This window comes from Heliconius melpomene, chromosome 14 (assembly GCF_056956725.1).
Source record: "Heliconius melpomene rosina isolate 202511_hmr_F chromosome 14, ASM5695672v1, whole genome shotgun sequence".
In the NCBI taxonomy this organism is placed as follows: domain Eukaryota; kingdom Metazoa; phylum Arthropoda; class Insecta; order Lepidoptera; family Nymphalidae; genus Heliconius; species Heliconius melpomene.
This window is the reverse complement of record NC_140402.1, coordinates 8,910,530-8,934,133: the sequence shown is the minus strand read 5'-3', so window position 1 is coordinate 8,934,133 and position 23,604 is coordinate 8,910,530. Positions and strand designations below refer to the sequence as shown.

Genomic DNA, 23,604 nt, shown 5'->3' with positions numbered 1-23,604 from the left:
ATTTCGACACAACTTTCATATAATATAAGATTTTACCTTTAACCTTGTAATCGAGACTAAATTATGCCAATCTTTTTACGTCAGTGTTACATATGAGTTCAAGTTAAAAATGAGTAGGCATAGAGAACTTAGTGTTAAAACACTCCGTTCACCAATTTCCGCCGAATTGCGTGTTTAGTGGCGGAACTCGAAGCCACAATTTGCCTCGAACCAGAGCAAAAATATGAAAAGTAAATGTTTCATTTTTTCGAGTGGGGATCGAACCCACTAGTCGATTTTGCAGCACACTTAATTAAGAGTAGTTCTTGGAGGAGGACACGGAACAGGGGCACAAGCTTGGGTCTGTGACCACGATGTTTGAGGGTTCTCATTTATTCGCTTTACTATCGAAACTAATAACTCTCTGTCTTGTCTTTTTTTCTGTCTAAATGCCCTCTGTGTACCCCGCCATATGCGGGATACTGCGAAAAAATATTTAAAATATATATAGTCAAAAGACTTTGTTTTTATCAAAAAAATAAATCAAATTAAAAGTTTGATTCCATTTTTTATGAAATAGATCTTTTTACGAAATTCCAAGCAACTAACCACTTCTACTAAATTCTTTACCTTTTTTCTTAGGGTGAAAATAGAAAAATAAATAAATAAAATAAAACAAACGATATAATGATTGTTTATTGCATTATACCTCATTAAATAAATTATTTACAATGCTCCAGTACATTTGTAATAAAAATAGTCGTTTAGACAACATCGAATCTAAATTCCAAATCAATATTATACATCTGTTTACTTAAAAGATCTAAACGTATTTTTAAAGGATCTTGATTTTGATTTTGCGATTTTTACACATGTTAAATGAAAACTCTTTAAACGGTTTTTTTTCCAGCTTCACGCTGTATCACATAAAGGAGGGTAGGCAAAGGGAACCTGGCAAAGGGAACAGGTTTTCAGGACCGTTTTCGGGGCATTGGGTGATGAGTAGCAGAACTTAACACCGCCTTTTTGCTTGTAAACTGATTAATCGTCCTTGGAATTTCAAAGTTTTTCATCGCGTTTATTGGTCCAATTAAAGAGTTTCAAATAAATATAAACTCTTTATAAGAATGTTCTTATAAAACCACCAGTCTAAGGGATCCCTAAATGTTGAATGAAATATGTTACAAAAAAAATCGTTTCAAATTATTTAATATTTTTAAATTGCTCGTTTCAGTTATTTATCTCATTGCATGACGTAAAAGAATACATCTTTTGCGTCATACAATTATTATAATAAAATATATTTTAAAATATGATAATATTGCACATGTTTCCACATTAAAACATATTTTAACATGACACTCACAAAAAAGAAGTAATTTACTACCTTATTTTTATGATTAATGTATGTACGTAGCAAAGTAAACTTGCACTTTAGATTTTGGGGCCGTCGTAAACGTAACGGATATGGGTTTGATTCCCCCTCAAGGAATTGATTATTTGGTAATAAGCGAAGCGCGGCGTTTAATTCGCCATTCATACAGCAATGTCTGGGAAATTTCTCGGGCGGTGCCCGGAGAACGTCTTCACCGTGGGTTCCTTTTGTCTACCCTATCATATACGGGATACAGCGTGAAACAAAAAAATGCATAATTAAATATATCTTAATAAACTCAAAACAAAAAAACGTAATTTCGTAATTTTTTTATAATATTAATACAGGAAATAAAATATATTATACTTTGTTCAAGTCACTTTTCACCATTATAGTCCAAGAGCAAACTGCGATGGAACAAACAAAATGATCATCAATCATTTACACTTAATGATTTTAAAATGTTTTTCTATTACATAAAACAATACGTTTAAATCTTTTAAGCGCTTAAAATATTAAAACTATTACAAAAATTATAATTTTAATTTTATATTATATCCACCATTGGGACAAAAGACGCGTAGATCGTTGTTCATTCGTTAAAAAAATTAAATTAATGGAAAACAACTATAATAAGAAAATAATCTAGACATCTCTTGCAGTAACATCTAAAATAATAATATTATTAGTTAAGTATATAATGCTTTCGAAAACTATAATAGTAAATATAAAGCGCCGTTATATATGTATTTAAAAAAAATGATTTTTCGAAAAATCGATCGATATGGACAGCAAAGTCGAAATAATAGAACGAATTAAAAATAATGATAAATAGTATATTTAATTAATAATTATTATAAAAACTAAATTAAAACTAGGCTTTTAAAAAAAATAATAACCTAACTACACGATTTAAGTAAACCATTGTTTTTTTTAATAGTAACTTAAAAATTGAAATACAGTTGTAATAATGGAATAAATACATAAGAGCTTGTTTTTTTTTAATAAATCATTCCATTTAATGGATGAAATTGTTAGTGATTTTTTTTCCTATACATAGTGATTTTTATACACCATACCCTAGACTATATACAGTAGTAGTAACAAATAAGAATACTTGATTAACTTTTATCGTTACTATTGTATAAACGAAATTAATATAAATAATAATATATAAAAAAGATTATTATAACAAATCAAAACATTTATGTATATTGCAGATATTTTTTAAATGTTGAATATATAAAAGAATACAGGGAACCATAACACAGATAATAAAATATTCCACCGGAATGGTTTTTTGTCTAGAAATAAAAGGTCAAAAACACAAAAACTCCAAATCATTATAATCTCAAATCAAATTAATAAATTGAGAAAATTTCCACTTTTTATATATTATTGTTATAAATAAAAAAGTACAGCATTCATCCTCCAAATTATATAATTATAATTAAGTTTCCTTTATTATCTGACATCATTTTTTGTTGAATTAAGTCGATTTATTTTAATAAATATTATATAAAAAAAAGGAGAAGATTGAAAAAGCAAAGAAATTAATTAAAGAAGGAGAGATATTAGTCACTCATTATATATAAAAAAAAGAAACAGCTTAAGTACTTCAAGGCACGCTTGAAAATATAAAATGAGACAATTTTCCATACAAAAAGTAGAAATTTTCCTAATTTGTACCATTTATAAAAATATTGGAATAAAATACAAAGCTGTGACGTCACAAACTCCTAAACAAAACTTTAAACCGTATATTATTTTCAATTGTCTTTATATTGTGTAAAGGCTACTTAATTATCACTCACGTATTGACATGTTAGAATTGATTGGGCATTTGACTTCTTAATAATCAGGATTTAAAAAAAATCATTTTATAAACTGAGAAAGAAAAAATATAGTAATTTAATATATGGAACAAAAGTAAAAGAAAAAACCACACTTACAAAAGAAAAATACTTATTCAGAAAACTTGATTACCATATATTTGAACGGTATTAAAAAGGCGCCGGTTCAAATTTTTATATGTTTTCTAAATAAGTATTTAACCATAGAGATCGTTTGCCGAAATATTATAAAAAAGAAGCGTTTCTAAAGACAAACAATAATATTTTTCTAATGAAAGTAAATAAGCAAAATGAAGAAACAGTGCAATTTAATAAACATGACACGAAATGACATATTCTAATCACAAATATTATTATACCATATTTTTCTAACACATATTAATATAAAAAGAAGTCAAACACCTCTATAGTAATACAATTTTATAATTATACAGCTTCAGCTTTACGCTGTTTCACAAAGCAAGGTAGGCAGAGGGAACCTAGTGTTAAAACACTCCATTCCCATAACTATACAATACTGTAATTAAAACCTTTTCAATAATACAATTAAGTATTAAATACAGTATATGTATATTTATATTTTTATTGTAATGTTCGACACTAGAGATAAATAAAATATTAATAGGAAACATATAAAAATTTTGACGGTGTCAAATAAATTGACGGTATTAAATTTGTTATATGTTTTCTAAGAATTTTTTTTTTATTATTAGTCTATATATCATTTATATAGCACACTGTATTTATCTATTTTATTTAAAGTTTTTTTTTAGTTTATTGCTTATTTAACCCCGTAAAGTAAGTGTTGATTATACAAGAGAATTAATTGGATGATTTTTTAAATAATTTTTTAAGTTTATCATAATTTTCAATAATTTTATTTAGTCTATCTCATTACATATAACTTTTATATATAATAATTAATAAGTATTTTGAAAAACAAAATTATTTTTTACTATTTTTACACTGTACTAAATTTAAATAAAAAAAAGAACTCTTAACATCCAAGTCTTTCTCATGTAAATAAAAAAGTTTTTGTAATATATCATATTATATTATGTAATTTGTAGGTTGATTAACGTATTTTTTTTTGTCTAATGGCACTGTAAATTGTTTTCTCTATTAATAAAGTTATTTAATTATAATAATCGATGTTTGCTTTTGAAGGAACGTTTCAATTTAAAAAAAAACATTTATCTTTTTTTTTCCATGTATTATACATATTTTTAAAAAGTAAATAAGTTGTGAAAATGATAATTAAGTATTAAAATGAAGCTTTTTTTTTCATTATAATAATATAAATTATAAGGCATTTTGAATTGATTGTTGTAATTAATAATTTTATCGTAAGTGTTATCATTAAGCGTATGTATTATTTAATGAAATATAACGTATTTAATTTGGAAAGATATTTATATAAATTTATCAATTTTATTATATAATCATCTATATTGAAAGCGATGGATAGGGTTCCAATTCAAAATACTCATGTTTATTATACAAATAAACAGCGGCGTTGAGTTCCACAACTCAACATATCTAAATAGGCAGAAAGCAGAGAATAAAGTGGTTTATATCTAGCCTCTCTACAAAGTGTTAAAAAATAATACTACAAAATGGAAATTTCTAGAACAATATACAATTTTCATCAACATCGTGAAATGACAACGACTTTACATACATATATATAATATAATAAGGCATTTAGTATGTGTTTTTAATATTTTTTTAAATGTTTAATCGACACCTGCAAAGCCCTGGGACCCTTCTATGGCTTTCACGAGTTTCTCTCTCAATTGTTGATAACTTTCGTATGGCGGTAGATCAATGCGGTTGAAACTGTTGAAAAAACATGATTTATTTAAGACAATTAGAAAAATACTTGTGTTAAGGCAGTCGTGGCGCAGTGAGACAAAGCTTGGCTATAAAGACGAAGGTTTTGGCTTCGATTTCTACTCGGGTAACGTATTTTTTTTCGTCCTTTGATAGTAAGTCAAAGCGCGACGAGTTAGTTCCGCCATGCTTCACACGCAATTTTTAAAAAACTGTGCGTTACGAGGTGTTTTAACACTAGGTTGCCTCTATCTACTCTGATAATTTCGGGATACAGTAACAAATTAAAAACTAAAATCAGCTTCACGCTGTATCCAGCGCACAGCAGGGTAGGCAGAGGGAATCTAGTGTGGAGACACTCCATTCTCTACTTTAATTACATACAGATACTGTATTAAATTTAAACTATATAACTCACCAAGTATGGGCACGCGGATAATTATCGGGCGAACCCCATTTCTCTATAGTGAATAACTGGGGTCCGTTGGACCCGTACAACTCCTTGAACCCATTCATGGGTACACGTGAAGTTCCTGTAACGAATTGAAGTAAACGGGAACGCATTTCGTTGGAGAACGATAGTACTACCTGTCAAAAAGAAAGTTTGTAAATTAATTTTAAAAAGTATTATTGGTTATGGTGTAAATTTTCCAAAAGGACCAGAAATCTTTAAACCTTTGGACAAAGGCAAATAAAAAGAATAATATAATATATGTTTTAACTTATTTTATTTTTTAAATTGAATTTTTAACTTTACACTGAATACCACATATAACATATACACAGAGGGAACACAGTAACAAAATACTTCGCTCCGTCGGCAGTACCCTCGTACTGCCGTCGTTATCGAGACATAGCATGTCTTTGTTACCGAAGAAATAAAAATATTTCCTTCCCCCGAGTAGCAATCCAACTCACAACCGTTACGCTTGTGCCTCCAAAATTCGGAGAAGAATGGGGTACGGAATATTTTAACACTAGGTTACTTCTACATACACTCTGGTGTGTACGGTATACAGCATGAAGTTAAAAAAATAATAATATTCATCTATTTTAAAACTATGTTTCCCCGCACTTGTGTATGAGAAAAACACTAACACATTTAAACTTACCCTCCAAAACCACTGTACAACCAAATGATTCGCGTGATAGTCTCCCTTATACAGCGTGTTCGCGCGCCAGTCTCTCACGTCTATGTGCTGGATGCCACAGAGAAGCAGTTCCAGTTCATTCTCATCAAATATCTTGAGAAGTGGCAAAGGTATGAGACCCCCTAGACCTTCTAGGAACGCGTACATTTGTTCTTGAACACGACTTACAAAACGCCATTGTATTACTAATCTGAAAATGAAATTTAAATGTCTTAATATAAGCCGTTGAATCGTAACCGCTTTAAAGTTTCGGTTTATGAACTTTTGCGCATTGTTCACTCGAGAAGAATATAATCAAAAGTAGAAAAAAATCCTAAAATAAGTAAAACATACTGTTTTAGTGAAACAGTTTTTCATTATACACATGATGGTGCTGGGTTCTATGCATATTGGTTATATTTAATGATTGTTGACACTGTATTCCGGCAACTTATAATGGAATGTCTTAATACTAAGGTATGTCTCAGTGGAACTCAACCCCCCAACCAATCTTACCAAAGTGGGAAAATGACACTATTTTTTCCGGAGTGTTGATCGAAAAAACAGCCAATCCTTCACGCTGTATCCTGTTCTGTTTCGCTGTAGCACAGTTTCCGCCGAATTCTGGAGGCATTGCGTGATGAGTGGCTGAATTCAACGCAGCACTTTGCCTCGACACAAGAGCGAAGAAATGAAAATATAAATTCTTTTTCTGCTAACAAAACAAATCTGGGCGTTCAGTTCCGTCAATCAACACAGTGTTTCAAAAATTAGGTATTGCGTGGGGAACGAAATCTCTTAACACTATGTTTCTTCTACCCCGCTATATGCGGGATACAGCGTGAAAAAAAAAACATAAAAACGCACTTAATATATTCATCCTTGTTTTCATTATCCACAGCTATATTAGCGCCACCCGTCTTTAAGTCCCTTTGAATTGTTTTACCGAATTGTTCCTCATCAACTGAGAATGTTAGATACAGTTCTGATGGATCGTTTTCCTGGAAATAGAAAATATATTAAAATTTGTGTAAAATATAACAAAAAATAAAAAATAAGGGACTATCCATAAATTACGTAATAGAAATTTCGCAATTTTTCCACCCCTTGTCGCGGCTGGTCTTGTTAGTAAGACGCCCAATGACGTCACATATTTTGTAATTGAGAAAGGGAGGATCTCTTCTCAAACAATGACACATTTCGTTCGACACGCTTCGCGTAATTTATGGACAGCCTTCACTAGTGATTTTAAATCCACATTTATTTAATTGGCAAGATAAAGAAAATAACAAAATAAAAAAAAACAAATGCCCCCAAAAGTATAATTTCAATAAAAAACGTTGGTGTCTTAAGTTTCAACAGTAAAGATCTTTGGTGGAATAAATATTCTATATTAATCATGAAATAAAGTGGAGGTTACGAACAGAGAGACAGACATGGCTAAAATACAAGGATTCCATTTATTTATTATATTTTATTCGGCTACGGAACACTAAACAAACTGTCGATCGAAAAACTGATTCGAACCGGCAAAACCATTAAAAAATAATACAATTTTCTACCTTAATCCACATAAGTGAGTTATAATATTCCAAATCTACTGATTCCATGTCTTGTAGCTCAATGGGCTTGCCGAGCATCATCTTGTAGAATGGACGGATGAAGAATGCTAAAAATAAATAAAAAAATAAATTAAATCAGCTTCACGCTGTATCCCGCACACAGCAGGGTAGGCAGAAGGAACCTAGTATTAAGACACTCCGTTTCCCACTTTCCGCTGAATTCTGGAGGCATTGCGTATAGAGTAGCGGAACGCCGCCCTTTGCCTTGACACCAGAGAGAAGAAATGGGTTCTATAAAAAATGGTAACATAAGGAAAAATTAACAAGGTATGGAAAGGAAGAAGAGGGAACATAGATTCCTTACACCTAACTTTTTTATATAGAATTAGAGTAATTCTTCTCATTCACATTATCTGAATAATAAAAACAAGGCACCGAAAAAAACATATCTATGATAAAAAAAATTTTGGAGTCCAGTCGTGGCGCAGCGACACAAGCGTGATTGTAAACCCGACAGGTTGTGGGTTCGATTCCTACTAGAGGAAATAAAATATTAAATATTTTCATTACCTCGCTCTGGTAACGAGCCTACTCAGAACTCGGAACTCGCCAAAAAGCGGGGAAGCAAAACATGTTAACACTAAACTCCTCAACCTATCCTGCTACATACGAGATATAGCGTGGAACAGAGAGAGAGAGAGAGAGAAAATATGAAAAAAAAAACACAGACTTACCATCAAGCAATTTCCCATGATACACGGCCATGCCGGCGACTCTGCCTATGAACTTGAAGTAATTTAGATGTTCCTCATTACAGACACCGCTATTTGGATTAATTTGTAGCGTGTAATTGTCCATGGCTGAATATTCGAATAGACCGTAGTACGGGTTGAACATTTCCTTTGATAGTAGGAAAAACCATTCCCTTGCTAAGCCACCGTAATCTGTTAAAATTGTTAATAAATTATATATTAATTATGTAACATTTATTTTTACCCTCTTGAATATTGCTACGTTCAAATTTTTACATGTTATCTAAAAATATTAAAACATGTAGCAATATGTGCTCAAGGTAAAGTATAAATCTAACAAATATATGGATAAATTTGTTAATTAACTCATTCGGTTAATTTATTCTTTTTACTAAATTATTGTTTCCAATTTTTTATCAACTCGACAAAAAAAATGGTTTTGATGAATTTTGTGATATTTTTTTATATTTAATTTATTGTAGACAATACTAATTATAATTGTTTATAATCCGGCCAATTTAAAAAGCTATAAAAATAGTGTTAATCAAAGTCGAAGGTCAATTGTTTTCTTTTCTTTTTCTTAAAATTTTTATAGACCTCTATCATTTTTTTTGCTAATTAAAATGTTAATATTGTCTGTACTGTGTAAAAATAGATGACAAGCAAACATATCATCTAAGCCAAAAAAAAGAATACATTTATTTGACCGCTAAATATAAAAATATACAGAACTAAAAAAAAATCATTAAGTAACATTTACTCACCAAGACCAACTTCGGACTCGAACTCAACCCACAATTTAGTTTTGAGTAAATCCAATCTACTAACAGAACTTATGATGCGATAAGAATCCTCTAATATGGAATTTCTACGCACTTTGATCTCAAATTTATTGGGGACGTTGCACTGAAAAGAAAAGATATATATACATATATAAGCAATAATTCAGTCCAGCTTCACGCTGAATCCAGCACACAGTAGGGTGGCCTCCCGCCGAAATTTGACGGCATTGCGTGTTGAGTGCCAGAACACAACGCCGCGCTTTGCCTCTACACCAGAGTGAAGAAATAAAAACATAAATTTAAATAAATATTCACCGTTTCCGTTTCCGTTACGTTTATTCGCCATTTAAATAATTTCCTCGAATGGAGATAGAATCCACAACCAGTCGATTTTACATTCACATTTTGTGTCCTTGCGCCACGAATGGCCTTAATAAAGAAATATAAATAATAAATATACATTAAAAGAAGCTAAAATTTTAAAGGCCATCGTTTCACTGTAAAGACGACAGTTGTGAGTATTGTACTGTATCGAAAATTTGGGAGTAGTGTTTCTGCCATAATTCCTTTTGCCTGCTTTGGTAAAGCTAACACAGCCATAACACATCAACAGTGGTGTAAATAAAATAAAACACAAATTGACCAAATACTTACAGGTTTACGCAGTTGACTCTTCAAATATTCATATTTGCGTTTATAATCTCTTGAATATGGCACGGCAGGACCAGCTATTTGAGGGTTCGACAAACGCGGGTCCTCCCATTGGGTTGTACGTGTGTCTGTTTGTTTTTAGACAAGTCAAAATTAAATAATTTCAACGTCAAACGAATAACTTTACTAAAAGCTTTATTAAAAACTTTCACTAAAGTTACTGCCTGTAGTTGCATGCATGCAGTATGTAGTTTTACACACTCACTATGATCAATAAAGAAGATCCGTCCATCTGTGTGTAGCCTTTCTTCCCAACCTTCCGGCAATGGTCCCAGCTCATCCGCCTCAGCACCAGCATTGGGTGCCGCTGCACTTGGCAAGCTGGATGCACAGCCTAAAATAATATTACAAAAACTTAGATACCCTGAGGAAGAAACCAATAAAAGCCATCAATCAAATCGACTAATTGTTGGTTCGATCCCCACTCGAGGATATGAAATATTTAATTACATTTGTATTTTCATTTCTTCGCTCTAGTGTCGAGGAAAAACGCGGAGGAAGAACTCGGCTGAAAGTGAGGAACGAAGTGTCTTAACAATAGGTTCCCTACCCTGCTGTGTGAGACATGCAACATGAAGATGATTTATTTTGAATTATTTATTTTAAAAACTTTGATTACAGATTCAAGATATCAGCAAGACACTCTGAACCCATTTAACAAGTGAATGTAACTCAATGAACGCTAATTAGAAATATATCGATATTCAATCTTCTTTTATTTATAAGTAATATTTAACATAAAGTATAAAATGATATTCGCAAAATCAATCAATAAATAAATATATTTTTTATTAAAAAATTTTTTGCAAAAAAAAAATATACAAAACAACATAAAAAGTATAGATGCAAAATAGCCGTTTTCATTTCAATTTTATTGTATAAAGATAAACACATTACCTGTCCTAGGATCAATCCACGTCGTAGTTTTCTGGTTGTGATCTATGAAGAATACCCGTCCGTTTGGAGCGCGTTGCATGCTCCAGCCAGGGGGTAAGCCTATAAAATAATTAATTTAAATTACGACGTTGAGTTCTGCCACTCACCCTGCAATGTTTGCAGGATTCAGTGGAAAATGTGGAACTTAAAAGCAAAAAAAGATTAGATTTTTTACAATACGATTTTGTTTATCTTCATGTAATTTCCGAATTTTGCTGACTGAGCCGAGAGTATCTAACGATATGTAATTCACTTCTACATTTTCAAAAATATGATCTTTTTTGGAAGAAATAATCTGGTAAAATAAAACTCCTTAATACTTTCGGCATTTTTTATATATATTTGTGTTTCGAAATACAATAAAAACCTAAACCAAACTTATAAGCATCACAAAAACATACAAACCATCACTATTAGGTAAATTTTGACTCTGGCTACTGCTCGAGCTCGAGCTCCTTGTACTCTCAGTGGAACCATCTGTTTCATCCTAAAACACGCCGTGGAAAAATTACCTTATTACACTTACATAAGGTTGTATTTACAATGTAATATGAAAAATAAACCCATTTATTGATAAATACTACTATTGTTTAAACTAAAATGTGACCAAATATTATAAATAAATTATAGTGATCCTCTGTAATTATACATGAAATGACACTAGCATATATTAAAAATATGTTCTTTACTTTAGAGGGCTACTCCAAATAATCTGTATCTCTCTAAAGAAACTGCCACCATATTTTTATTTACAAAAAAAAACACCCAAAATTTACGGAAGAAACTACAAAAACTACTGCATGCAAGACAAAACAAAATAAAAAGAAACTACAGAATCAATAAGCCGCAATAGATTAAAAATTTAGCGCACTTTTTTAATTCACTACATCAAAGCTAAAACCTTAAAGCGTATACGTTGCAAATGTCACAGAAAACTTACTAATAAAATAGAAAATGTAAAAACTGACGGACCTAAGATGAAAAATGGGTGACAAAAATATACTATGTGAAATTTTTATAAAGAAGTTACATAAAATATCTAAGCAAGGCCAGAAATATGAAATCAAAGTAATCAGCATGAAAAGAAAAGAATAAAGTATTTTACTTCTCTATTAAATTTTGATTAGATATAGATAATATAAACAGTTTTTTTATAACTCTGTTGCCCTAAGCCCTAAATCTGAATGCCTAGCAATCGGAACAAAGAATACACGAATAATCGGGTAAATTCGACAAATAGTTCATAATGAAATGCGTAAAGCACAAGACTCAGATAAAATATCGTGGAGACGCTTGAGCTTTAGTAGTGTTAGCTTAGTGTTAGTCTAAAGCGTGGAGCACGGGTATCAACGCCACAGTCTGTTGTCCTTCACATATCCTCATGGACATATAGACAGATAAAATTCATTACAAAAATTGTATAAGACAATTTAGCAAGTTGCCTTCAATATCTATATGTCCATCACGCATAGACAATCGCCCAAAGCACAATCGTTACAAGCGAGTTTATGGGCAATGACACGCAGTGCATAAACTTTTTTTGTTTTAGGGCCATCCATGAATCACCTCAAGGGAAGGGAGAGGATCGAAGAAATGAGACATCGTATGCCAAGGAATGTAATTTAACTTTGAAACTGCTCGATTAATTTAAATTAAAAAATATATGATACAACACTGGGAAAGGAGTCTCGCAAATTTAACTATCCTATACTAGGACGGGAGAGAGGTCAAAAAATCATAATCATAAAATTCCTTTGACATAATTTATAGATAGGCCTTAATTTAAAAAAAATTAAAACTGGAAAGGACGAACACATCATTTTTATACATTACACGTCACGCCCTCAATCCCGCTCGCTGCTTACCTCTGAGTCTTCCATTGAGCTCGTAGTGGCCCTCCGTCTTCTTGACGTGGAGGCCCTTCTTTCAGGAGTGACCCCACCAATGGGCGTGCTAAAGTGGTTCTCATCAAAGGTCAACGATTCACCAGATCCATCACCAGTCTCGTCAGTCAACGTTCGTTCTCTACCGAACTCTATTTCCTCTATTTCTGTTCTCGCGTCATCATCTATAATACCATTAGTGGACTCGTTATCATTATTATCATCCATGTCATTGATATCTTGGAGAGTCATTGAGGCTATCCCTGTTTGTAATTCATCGTTTTCTGGGACGTCCTGTTCAATAGTATCTTGACTAGATTGACTATTAGTAGCTTGAGCATTTTCAGCAGTTTCAGTTTCATTATTGTCTACTTCCGTCGCCGAGGCTTTACTTTCGTTGCCACATACGACATCGTCCTCACCATTTTGATTAACCCTTACATTAGTATCACAGTCGTTGCTTGTATTTGTCGTAGTTTCTGTATGAGCTTGCTCTCTGAGCTCCGGTGAAAGGATGGGTGTGGAATAAGGCGTGTTTTCAGTCGAGTTTTCGGGTCGCCTATCACTCGCATCCTCCTGTTAGATATTGCGAATTGACACTAGCTAACTGTGTTAAATTAAAAGCAATTTCAGTATACGAAATTACTTTAAATATCCCTTATAGTCTTAATGAATTAGGAATTAATTATAACAGTTAACCAGGTGAAAATAGATATTGAATAAATTAATGCAACACTATAGCTATAGTCTCTAAATTTATAAAGATTGTCATTTCAATAATTCTTAATTCTGCACTCAAAAAAATATTAATAAAGAATATTGGCTATATGACAATAGATTAAAAATATAACATTCATTATACAACCTCACCCCCCTATTTAAAAAAAATGTGCCGAACTGTCTATGACCAGTGAGGACAACACGATGTATTCTGAGTACCCCGGTTATTGTAGAAAAAATGGACAAACTGCGAATTATTGCCAAAATATATATATATCTCAATAAACTCCAATTTTAAAAACTCTGCAATATTTCGCAATTCATTATTGAAATTAGTGTGATCTAGAACATGAGGTTTACAGAATAATTATAACCATTCATGAAATATACTTTAAACGGATATATATAAAACGGTACTGAATATGGATCACGATTTTTAATCGATATGATTGTGAGATTTATAAAAAATGCATCTTCACTACTATTACACTATTATTACTATAGACAATAACCACTTTCTTATTTTTTTATTATTTAAGTACATTTATAGTGAAAATGCACTTATTATTACTCATTTTTGTAATTAATTTTAGTTAGTAGTCCCATGTCCTGCAAAAAGCCCATGCTGCAGTTTTCTAATGGATAATAAAGTAAAAATGTTATCAACGTATGATATAGTATATAAATTTTCATAAGCATCCAAGATAACAATTTTCAGAATACAATTTTGATATTATTATCATATTTATTAAAAAAAACTATCATTATAAGAGATATTTTAAATAAATGTAACATATACTTTAACATATCTATATATGCTACCAAAATCAATTAATTTCATTTTCTATATATACCACTGTTCGATAACTCCTACTAATATTTTCTTTATGCATTAAAAATATAAACAAGATAATAGGAACATACATGTTTTTGTTTTTAATAAACTTACTAAAAAAATTTTGTAAAATTTTTGAATTTATTAGATTGTCTTAGGATTCATTGAAATAAAAAATATATTCGTTAAACCTAACTAAATACACGCTACGTATAATATATTCAAAAATAGCATAGCCATATTGGTCAGCCATTGTAGTATATCGCCATATCTTTCTAATAAACTGCCCGAGCAATATTAGTAATCTGTAATATAAGCGGAAATATCTTAAACACAAGCTTCAAGCTTTATCCTGCATAACAGGATAGGCAGAGAGAACCTAGTGTCAAAACACTCTTTACTCCGCTTGATTTTTGAATTCAATACATTATGGTAATATTTATAAAATTGTAATTAATTTTGTTTAATTTTTCTGTAGAATAAATTTAGTCCATTTCTGATAAAACTTTTTTGTCTAATTTTGACATGTTTCATGCAATACCTATTAAAAACCCTAATAATATTCGATTTAAATTTGACATTTTAATATCAATTAAATAAAAATCCCCTAAAGGCTCTATAAAAATAACTAAAAAATAAGCAAAGAGTATAACAACAATAGTAGATTATATATATGCAAATAATTCTAAGCGTACAGATAATAAATCAACTTATTATAAATAATCGCTAAATAACACATGCGTTTTATTCATGCAATATATAAAGTCTATTTAGTTAGACGCCTGCAAAGCTTTTAAAAGCTTCCGAATGACATTTACTTTAATACATGCATATATTTTGTTTTAGTATTTAAAACCTATAAGTATTAATGTAATTTAAATATACAATACTTTATATAGGAGTACGTAATTAAATCATCAACTTTTCCTAACCAAGCTACATAATTATATAATTGTTATTTAATAATATTAGAGAAATATGTATCTATTATTTACTAATAAATATAAATTATTAATATACTTAATAAAAAAACTAATTTTATTCCCAATACACATTGACATTACAATAAAAAAATCTACCCCAATTAAACCAATTTCAAAAAAATCCCTAAAAATCCCTAAATTTTACAGTTTCTAAGCTTTAAAAACTTACCTGATGTTGAGTAGAAGGACTAGCGTGTTCCTCGTCAGCAGAAATGTGGAATCTACGGTGGAACTCCGTGGCCGCCGTTTCCATGCGTTCCGCTTGAGACTCTATACTCATGTTGCGACTGTGGAAAGGAAATATTTTTTTAGCTTCGTGCTGTATTCCACACATGAACACACAGAAAGGACAAAAACACAGAGTAGATATGCAAAGGGAACCTAGAAACCTAGTTCTAAAACAGTCCATTCCCATTAAGACACTTCCGTTCCTCTCTTTCCATTTAGTTCTGAAGACGTGTAAAGTGCTATTTACCTCGTTACCAGAATGATGAAATGAAAATATTAAATATATATTTCCTAGAGTTTCACATTCTATTTAGGTAAGAGAAAATCTAATTAGCATCATAGTCGTTACATAATTGTTTTAGGAAATAAACAATTCAAGTTGAGTGGCGTAACTCAACGCCGTGCATTGCCACATGACCAGAGCATGGAAATAACAATATTAAATAACCCATTGCCTCGATTGGGATCGAACCCACCGACCGTCGCTTTACGCCACGACGGCCACGTTACTTTATAAGAACTTATAACTTACGTGAACGTGGGCCTCTCCCATTGCGTGGACCTCTCTATGTGGTTCACGTAATATGTCCTTCCGTTTGCGTCCTGTCTCTCCTCCCATCCCGCCGGCAGGACATCGCCGCCGATGGCCTGAAACAATATTTAAAATATAGACCGAAATAATACTAACTTTTGTCTAGAAATCAGGTTTATTATTTTATAATGTTAGTTTGTTTGTTTCCAACTTAACTCTGTATACCTAATGTAGAAGGGAAAGGCAGACCGCATACTCCGCTCCCCAATTTCCGCCGTATTCTGAAGGCATTGCTTGTTGAATGGCAGAACTCAACGCCGCGCTTTGCCTCCACACCAGAGCGAAGAAATTAAAATATTAAATATTTTATTTCCTCGAGTGGGAATCGAACTCACAAGCTTCGCCATCATCAACCTGTCGCGTTTGTGCCTCTGGGCCACCCCTGGCCTCAATGGATGTTACATTCTGTTTTTACTTTAATATATATATATTTTTTTATTTTTTATTTATTTAATAATTATATTAAATCCGTTAATATTTATTATAAAAAAAAAATATTTTGTTGCCAGAAATAAAGTTTGCAGATAAAATTAATATTAGTATAATAGCTCTTTTACCAAAAGTTTTTGTTATTTTATATTTTTATATGGCATATATAATACATATACCTAAGCATATAAAATAAATATTGCATAATTATATAACATACACAAAGATTTTTACACATTTCAACATTTTTTTAACTAGATTAATCGAGCATATTTTTAAGCTTCATGCTGTAGTATCGCGCATGTAGCAGGGTAGCCAAAAGGAGCCCAGTGGTAAGACACTCCGCCGCCCACTTTCCGCCAAATTCTGGAGGCATGTCGTATTGAGTGGCGGGACTCAACGCCTCGCTTTGCCTCTACAAATAATCTAAAATGGAAATGTTGAATATTGCATTTGCTCGAGTGGAAATTGAACTTACAAGCTTCGCCCGTTTGTGCTCATGTGCGATTAGCCTCTATCTAAATCTATCTAAAAAATAGTTTTCTTATTAAAAAAAATTGACGTCTTAAACACTTTGCAAGTATTCCGTCGTCAAAGGTAGACTGAGTCCTGAGTCCTCTGTAATCCGCCATAAACCACATCCGCCGCCGTTCGATACATCAATATTTATAAAACGCCGTATATTCCGTATTTAAAAAAAAAAAAAAAAAATTTGTCTTTGCTGTTTTATAGCCTAAATTTGCATTCGGTTAGACAGATCTCACATTAGATTATTATGCTAATTGTGGTTTCTCTTTAGATTTAAGGAAACTTCATGATTACTTCTTCTTCTATTGAAAAGTACCTATACCTCAGAAAGGACGCGAGATTTATTTAAAATAAACTCTGCACAGTGAAAAATCACCACATAGTATTTATATGTTTGTTTGTATTGTTATGTAAAAATAAATAAATATACGAAAAAAGCAAGCAAAATGAACAAAAAAACCTACTCTGCAGTCCATTTCATCCACCACGAGCCAATCCTCGCCATCGTGAGACGGAACCGTCACCTGGTGCCATTCAAAACTATGCTTTACTCAACTACTTTACAAGCATGTGTGAATAATTGAATTGAAAAAATAAAAAAAAACAGTTTCTTATTTACGAAAGTAATGTAAAGAATAGAAATGTAATGTAAAGAATTTAAAAGAAAATAAAGAAAAATAGATATTAGAGATAGCTTAACTACATAATAATATACAGTATATTAAATATATATTATACAGAATAATTTACAGTAACGAATAAAAATATTGATGAAATCTATATATTAGTATTTCTTATAACATTTATTCTTATTGTCGGAGAGGACGTGATTGATGACACCTCTGTATTCATTCGAATTTTTACAATTATTTTGATTCTTTAACATGCAAATCATGTCATTTTATTTTTTATTTTTTCCTGTTTTAAGTTAATTAATATCAATTATGGTGTAATAAAGTATTATAATAAAAAAATAAATAAAAACAATACTATTAATTAATATATTTAATAATATTTTTTAATAATTTTATAAAAAATCCACTTTCATTACAAATCTTGTTAATATCGATTGAACGCATAATTATAAAATAATAAGAAACTGAATTCATGAAAGACAGATAAAAAGCATAGCAAATTCTTAAAAAAGTCAAATACATTTTTTTTATTGTCTAAGCACTGTTGATATAAATGATACTACTGTGTAAATAGCGCACACATAAATATCACACACAACAAAACAAATCTTACTTGTTCCTCATCCATGCTAGTCATGGCAGACTAAAAATTAAATAAAGAAAAATTATAAAAATATTTCTTAAATAGTATTTCATAGTATGAATTTTGTAGCAACTTTACATAACTTTAAAATACATTAAAATAATGAAACTAAGACATCAATCGATTGAAACTACAATGGTTATGTGTGGCCGTCGTAATGTCCTCAGAGACTGTAATTGTAGATTCAAGAACCAGAGTGATTCATTATTACACAAAGTGAACTGATTATCATATAGAATGAAGAAAGATGAATGAAGCAATTTATGGCAACACTGTGTTATTACTCAATGAAAATTGCTATTTTGATTATTATATTGCATTGAGATACTGTACTAGCGGTTAATTTAAAGCCTTTTAAAATAAAGTACGATCTTACGGTCTGTCCATCCACACTGGCACTGCGTGTCTAATATACAATGTAACGTATGAATAAAATAAATAAAATTATAATCTTATTTTTAAACGACTTAATTGCAGTATTCAAAAGTGCTTCTTTAAGAACATAAGTTGAAAACCCTTTTAAACGAAATATATTTATTAATAATTGATAAATAAAAAAAGTCCCACAAAGAAGCTGCCACGTGACACGTCAAACTAATAACACCCCTGTGTTTACTTTGAGGGTTAAAAATTGTATGTAAAAAAAACATAACATATATAGCTTATAAATAAATATTCAGTAAACAGAAAGACTAATTAATAAACCAAAGCGATATTAACCGAAAATATTTATATTTAATAAAAACAAGCCAAAACTACAAAAATAAGATATCTTATTATCTTACAGAATCATCATCCACGCTAGATGTTGCCTGTTACAAAAAAGGCATGCCATATAATAAAAATATTGAATATACAACAAAACACTATAATACATAGTTTATAACATTAAAATCACTTTTTTAACACTAGGTTCCCAGGTTCCCTCTGGCTATCCTGTTATGTGCGAGCTTTTCTTACATTTCTCCATAATAACCAATAGAGACCCACAACTGTTTCCATTCAGGATGGGTTCGAGTCCGGGTCGAGAAAATTTAATCATCTCATTTCCTCGCACTGGTACAAAGCGCGACGTTGAGATGCGCTACACAACATGCAATGAAATTAATTGGGGAACAGAGTGTGTTAGTACTAGGTTCCCTCTGCTACAGCGTGACGCTAAAAAAACTTATCAATGCAAGGAATACTGCGATGCAGTACCATGAATGTTGCGCTACTCAAAATGCAATGCCCGAAAACTGGCATTTATGCCTGGAAACTTTGAAACTGAAAATTGTAATGTGTTTGAGTAGATACTCGGTATAAGTAGATTAACAATAACACTCACAGGCTGAACATTCCCCACTTGCGGTGCAGGTTCCACCATCTCCCAATCGTCAGGTGACTGGATTGGCTCCTCGGTTCCAGGGTCACCAACTCTGCCGACCAGCGCGTGATACACTTCTATGTAGCCACGTACCCGGGACCTGGCACTGAAGATAGATTTTTAATCGTTAAAACTAGATTTATAAGTTGTAGGGAACCTTAAGGCATTTCAATTTTTTTTTAATTAGCTTATTTTAAAACAATTGTAAAGTTAATTAAAATGATGTTATCCTATCATTTAAAACGGGTCTGAGAGTATTTTAGTAGGTATGTTATAAATTATCATTGATAAAAGATGGTGGATCACTGTTGTTTAAGTTAACAACGAGTGGGAAACATAGTGTAAAATCACTCTGTGGCTTTTTATTATAACAGTTTTATAGTCAGTCACAGGATAGATTAAGCAATGTCTCCAGATCATAGACGAATGGAGGAGAACTTTGTCTGGACCCTGAAAGAAAGATAAATCATGAAGTAATAAATTAATCATTTATTTTAAGTATTGCTAATTGAAATTGTTTCTATATCTCAGGAATGGTATTTGAAAATTAATGACTCTTTTATGTTTTGTGAAAATTTATAACATTAACCAACATTTAAAACTGAAGCTGCTTCAACTGAAGGCAAAGACATATTATTTTAAGGATACCTATTGCACACTAAGCAGAAAAAAACACCTTAACATAAAAAAAGTAAAAAAAAATGTATCATGAAAAAAATATATATGATTAAGCTACAAACGAAACGCTACAATAATACTTGTAGGTAAAAGTGACAACAACCACAGTGTACATTCTACATACATAAAATTCGATTTCGAGAAATTTAGAAAAAACTTTTAATTTTTAATTTATTTAAAGATTCTCTTTTTCCATTTACTTAAAGATATTATTTTCATTTCCTCGCTCTCGTAACGAGACAAAGCGTGGCGTTGATTTCTGCCACTTAACACGCAATGCCTCCAGAATGGGGAACAGAAGTATCTTAATGGGAACGGACTGTCTAAACACCAGGTCTCCGGGATTCATCTGCCTACCCTGCCATGCTGATGCAGCTTGAAGCTAAAAATGTGTTAATTGTTTAAAAACAATCATTTTACTATAAATATGTTTGAAGGCATTTAAAGAAAAACATCAATAACAAAATTCATGCACCTAAAAAAACAACATTATAAAACATTTATATAACATCAATCTACAACATAAATTACTTACACATTCATTACTTGTTTGTTGTTACTAGAAAATATCACAATTAGTACCAAAAGTCGTTAAAAAATCTTAAAATTAACGCTACCCTCAAAATATATCTAAGTAGATGTTGATTTTAAAAATGTAAACTAACTTTGAACGTACAGGACCGTCGACGAGTTGTGGCCGCTCTAATGTTAAATTGTATGAACTTTTGTGCATTATTATATCGAGAAAATAGTCATTAAAAGTAAGAAAAACCCTAAAATCTAATCTGCGAACTAGCCAAGTTCACAGCGGTCACGACTTGTCTATCTGCTTACCCGTTACATGTGAAATACACTGTGAAGCTGCTATGTGCTATCCATAATATTTGCCTTTATTTTAACTATTATAATTTTCGCTTATTTTTTACTATTATTTAAATATAAATTACTTTTATACCATTTCTACAAATATATAAAAAAAATAGTAATTAGTCGTAATAAAAGGTTTTATGACAACATTTTTTTTTATATTTTAATAATCTTAAGTATGGATATAAATACTAAAGATTTTTGTTGTTGTAAATAAATCCTCAAATGTCATGCATCTAATATAATTGTAATGGTAAAACAAGACCTAATATTTACACAGACAAAATGGCCTTGGCCAAACTAATTAAGTGACCTAGTCAATATTATGTTAGCCTGTTATGTTTTTGTATGGCTATGTTTTGTATCTACCATTTTTTTTAACTTGTCGTTGTATTCTGCACATAGCAGGGTAGGCAGAGGGTACCTGGGTACATTCCCCATTAAGACACTTCCATTTCCCACTTTCCGCCGAATTCTTGAGGCACTTCGTGTTGATTGGCGAAAGTTAACGCCACGCTTTGCCTCGTTACTAGCTCAAGGAGATGAAAATATTAAATATTTCATACCCCCGAATGCAAACCGTTGCGTTTAAAGGCGCATGCTTGTGCTCCTGCGCCAAGACTGACCTCAACCATAATGACAATTTAATAACCAATTTTTACTCATTACACATTTCCGCACCAGCCATCTCTACCCTATCATACCCTCAAAACTATCTAAAGACAAAAACCAAAAAAATGCCAAAAAAAAACCCAAAAAAAAAAACCAAAAAACATGCAAAATTTAACCACTTACACGGACCTGCGCGGTCGCAGGGGATATTTATTAATGGGGGGCCGAGGTGACGCCGCACTCTCGTACGGAGTGGACGCGAGTGGTATCTCCACCATTCCTAGGAAATCGTCTCGGGTTAAGCGATTCTCATCGAACACTTGTATTAGGAGCTTTTGTTCTTGGGGTTTTACCTGAAAAAAAAAATATGAGATATTTTAATTTAGGTATTAGGTTCTAATCAAAGCTTGTCTTTGCTTTAAGCTATTGTATATAATATAGATACAATTTAAACGAGACAAAGCGCGGAGCTAAATTCCGCCACTCAACGGGTAATGCATCCAGAATTCGGAAGTGTTTTAATGGGACTGGAGAGTCTCTCTCTACCCTACTATAGGCAGGACACAGCGTAAAGCTTCAAAAATATATATGAAAATAGAACATAGCCAAACACACTATACAAAATCATACAAAAAAGATTTGTGATTTTTATAACTGTCAGTCATGAAGTATTAAAAATGACTAATACACTGTTATCATTCCACTACTATAAAACAACTATGTAAACAAAAACCTTGTAAAAACTAGTCAACCAATATTTATTAAAATTATATATTTTTTACGCTTTATCCCATATATTGCAGAATAAGCAAAATACGTATAAGTATTGTCCGCCCACCACTTTTTGCAGGAATTTGAGACATTGCGTGTTAAGTGAGGAAAATCAAGCGTCGCTCTTACCCCATCCGCATTACGCCACAATTAATAAAATAATAGTTAAAAAATCTTACCCTGAATACAAACTCCTGATTCCATACTGGATTTAAGGTCTGAAAAAGGAATATATAATTATATATTAAGAAAATGAAAAGATCAACATAATTATGTTACTATTAATTACAATAACTACAAACTTTATATAAATCTGCTTCCAAAATTGTTCTCCGAGACATTGCCTGTTGAGTGTTGGGGAAACGAATACAATTAATCACGCTGTATCCCGCATAAATGGCGTGATAGGCAGAAGGAACTTAATGTTAAGACACGACAAATTTTCGAGTCAGATCGTTTTTCAGATTCAGATTTCGTGGCAGATCTCAACATCGCGCTTTGCCTCATTCCTAGAGCGAGGAACCGAAAATATAAATATATCATTTTCTCGAGCGGGAATCGAAAACACGACCTGTCGCGTTTACAGTCGCACACTTGTACTCCTTCGCCACGACTGGCCTCTGTTATTATCAATAATGACCAATAATAAACTTATATAGTTCAAGTAACATCACTTTATGACAAACAGATAACGAAAGACGAAACGGAATTAAAGAAATGTATAAGAACACCAAAAGTCATCTATAAAAAAAATATAATCATAGAGTAAAAAAGTAATAAAAGTACCTTTTTCTTAGTTTTCGTGAGCAACGTTTCAACTGTGACGTCGCCATCCACCTGTTGCAACTCCACGCGGACATATGGATCGCTGGAAATTGAAAATATATCGATTTCATTATTTGTCATAACGTTATCAAATTA

At 31.6% G+C, this 23,604-nt stretch overlaps 1 protein-coding gene across 15 annotated transcripts in view; it reads right to left on the bottom strand.

Moving 5' to 3' along the window:
• Positions 1-657: 657 nt before the first annotated feature.
• The window catches only part of Nedd4 (E3 ubiquitin-protein ligase Nedd4), a 31,020-nt gene continuing 8,073 nt past the window's right edge, over positions 658-23,604 (bottom strand). For 2 of the 15 annotated variants that reach the window (XM_085197608.1, XM_085197616.1), the window contains exons 3-23: positions 23,470-23,551; positions 22,863-22,901; positions 22,096-22,265; positions 19,717-19,861; positions 19,175-19,201; positions 18,766-18,795; positions 18,360-18,389; positions 16,095-16,210; positions 15,504-15,621; positions 12,779-13,372; positions 11,319-11,400; positions 10,875-10,973; positions 10,183-10,311; positions 9,921-10,045; positions 9,249-9,390; positions 8,467-8,676; positions 7,733-7,839; positions 7,038-7,171; positions 6,153-6,381; positions 5,459-5,628; positions 658-5,046 (exon numbers count right to left, since the gene is read on the bottom strand). In XM_085197608.1, coding sequence (XP_085053734.1) covers positions 4,944-5,046; positions 5,459-5,628; positions 6,153-6,381; positions 7,038-7,171; positions 7,733-7,839; positions 8,467-8,676; positions 9,249-9,390; positions 9,921-10,045; positions 10,183-10,311; positions 10,875-10,973; positions 11,319-11,400; positions 12,779-13,372; positions 15,504-15,621; positions 16,095-16,210; positions 18,360-18,389; positions 18,766-18,795; positions 19,175-19,201; positions 19,717-19,861; positions 22,096-22,265; positions 22,863-22,901; positions 23,470-23,551 — 2,881 coding nt within the window. In that variant the 3' untranslated portion in view covers positions 658-4,943. Of the gene's footprint in view, positions 5,047-5,458; positions 5,629-6,152; positions 6,382-7,037; positions 7,172-7,732; positions 7,840-8,466; positions 8,677-9,248; positions 9,391-9,920; positions 10,046-10,182; positions 10,312-10,874; positions 10,974-11,318; positions 11,401-12,778; positions 13,373-15,503; positions 15,622-16,094; positions 16,211-17,575; positions 17,636-18,359; positions 18,390-18,765; positions 18,796-19,174; positions 19,202-19,716; positions 19,862-22,095; positions 22,266-22,862; positions 22,902-23,469; positions 23,552-23,604 lie in introns of all 15 variants that reach the window. The other 13 variants (XM_085197610.1, XM_085197617.1, XM_085197611.1 and 10 more) reach the window with 9 other exon arrangements.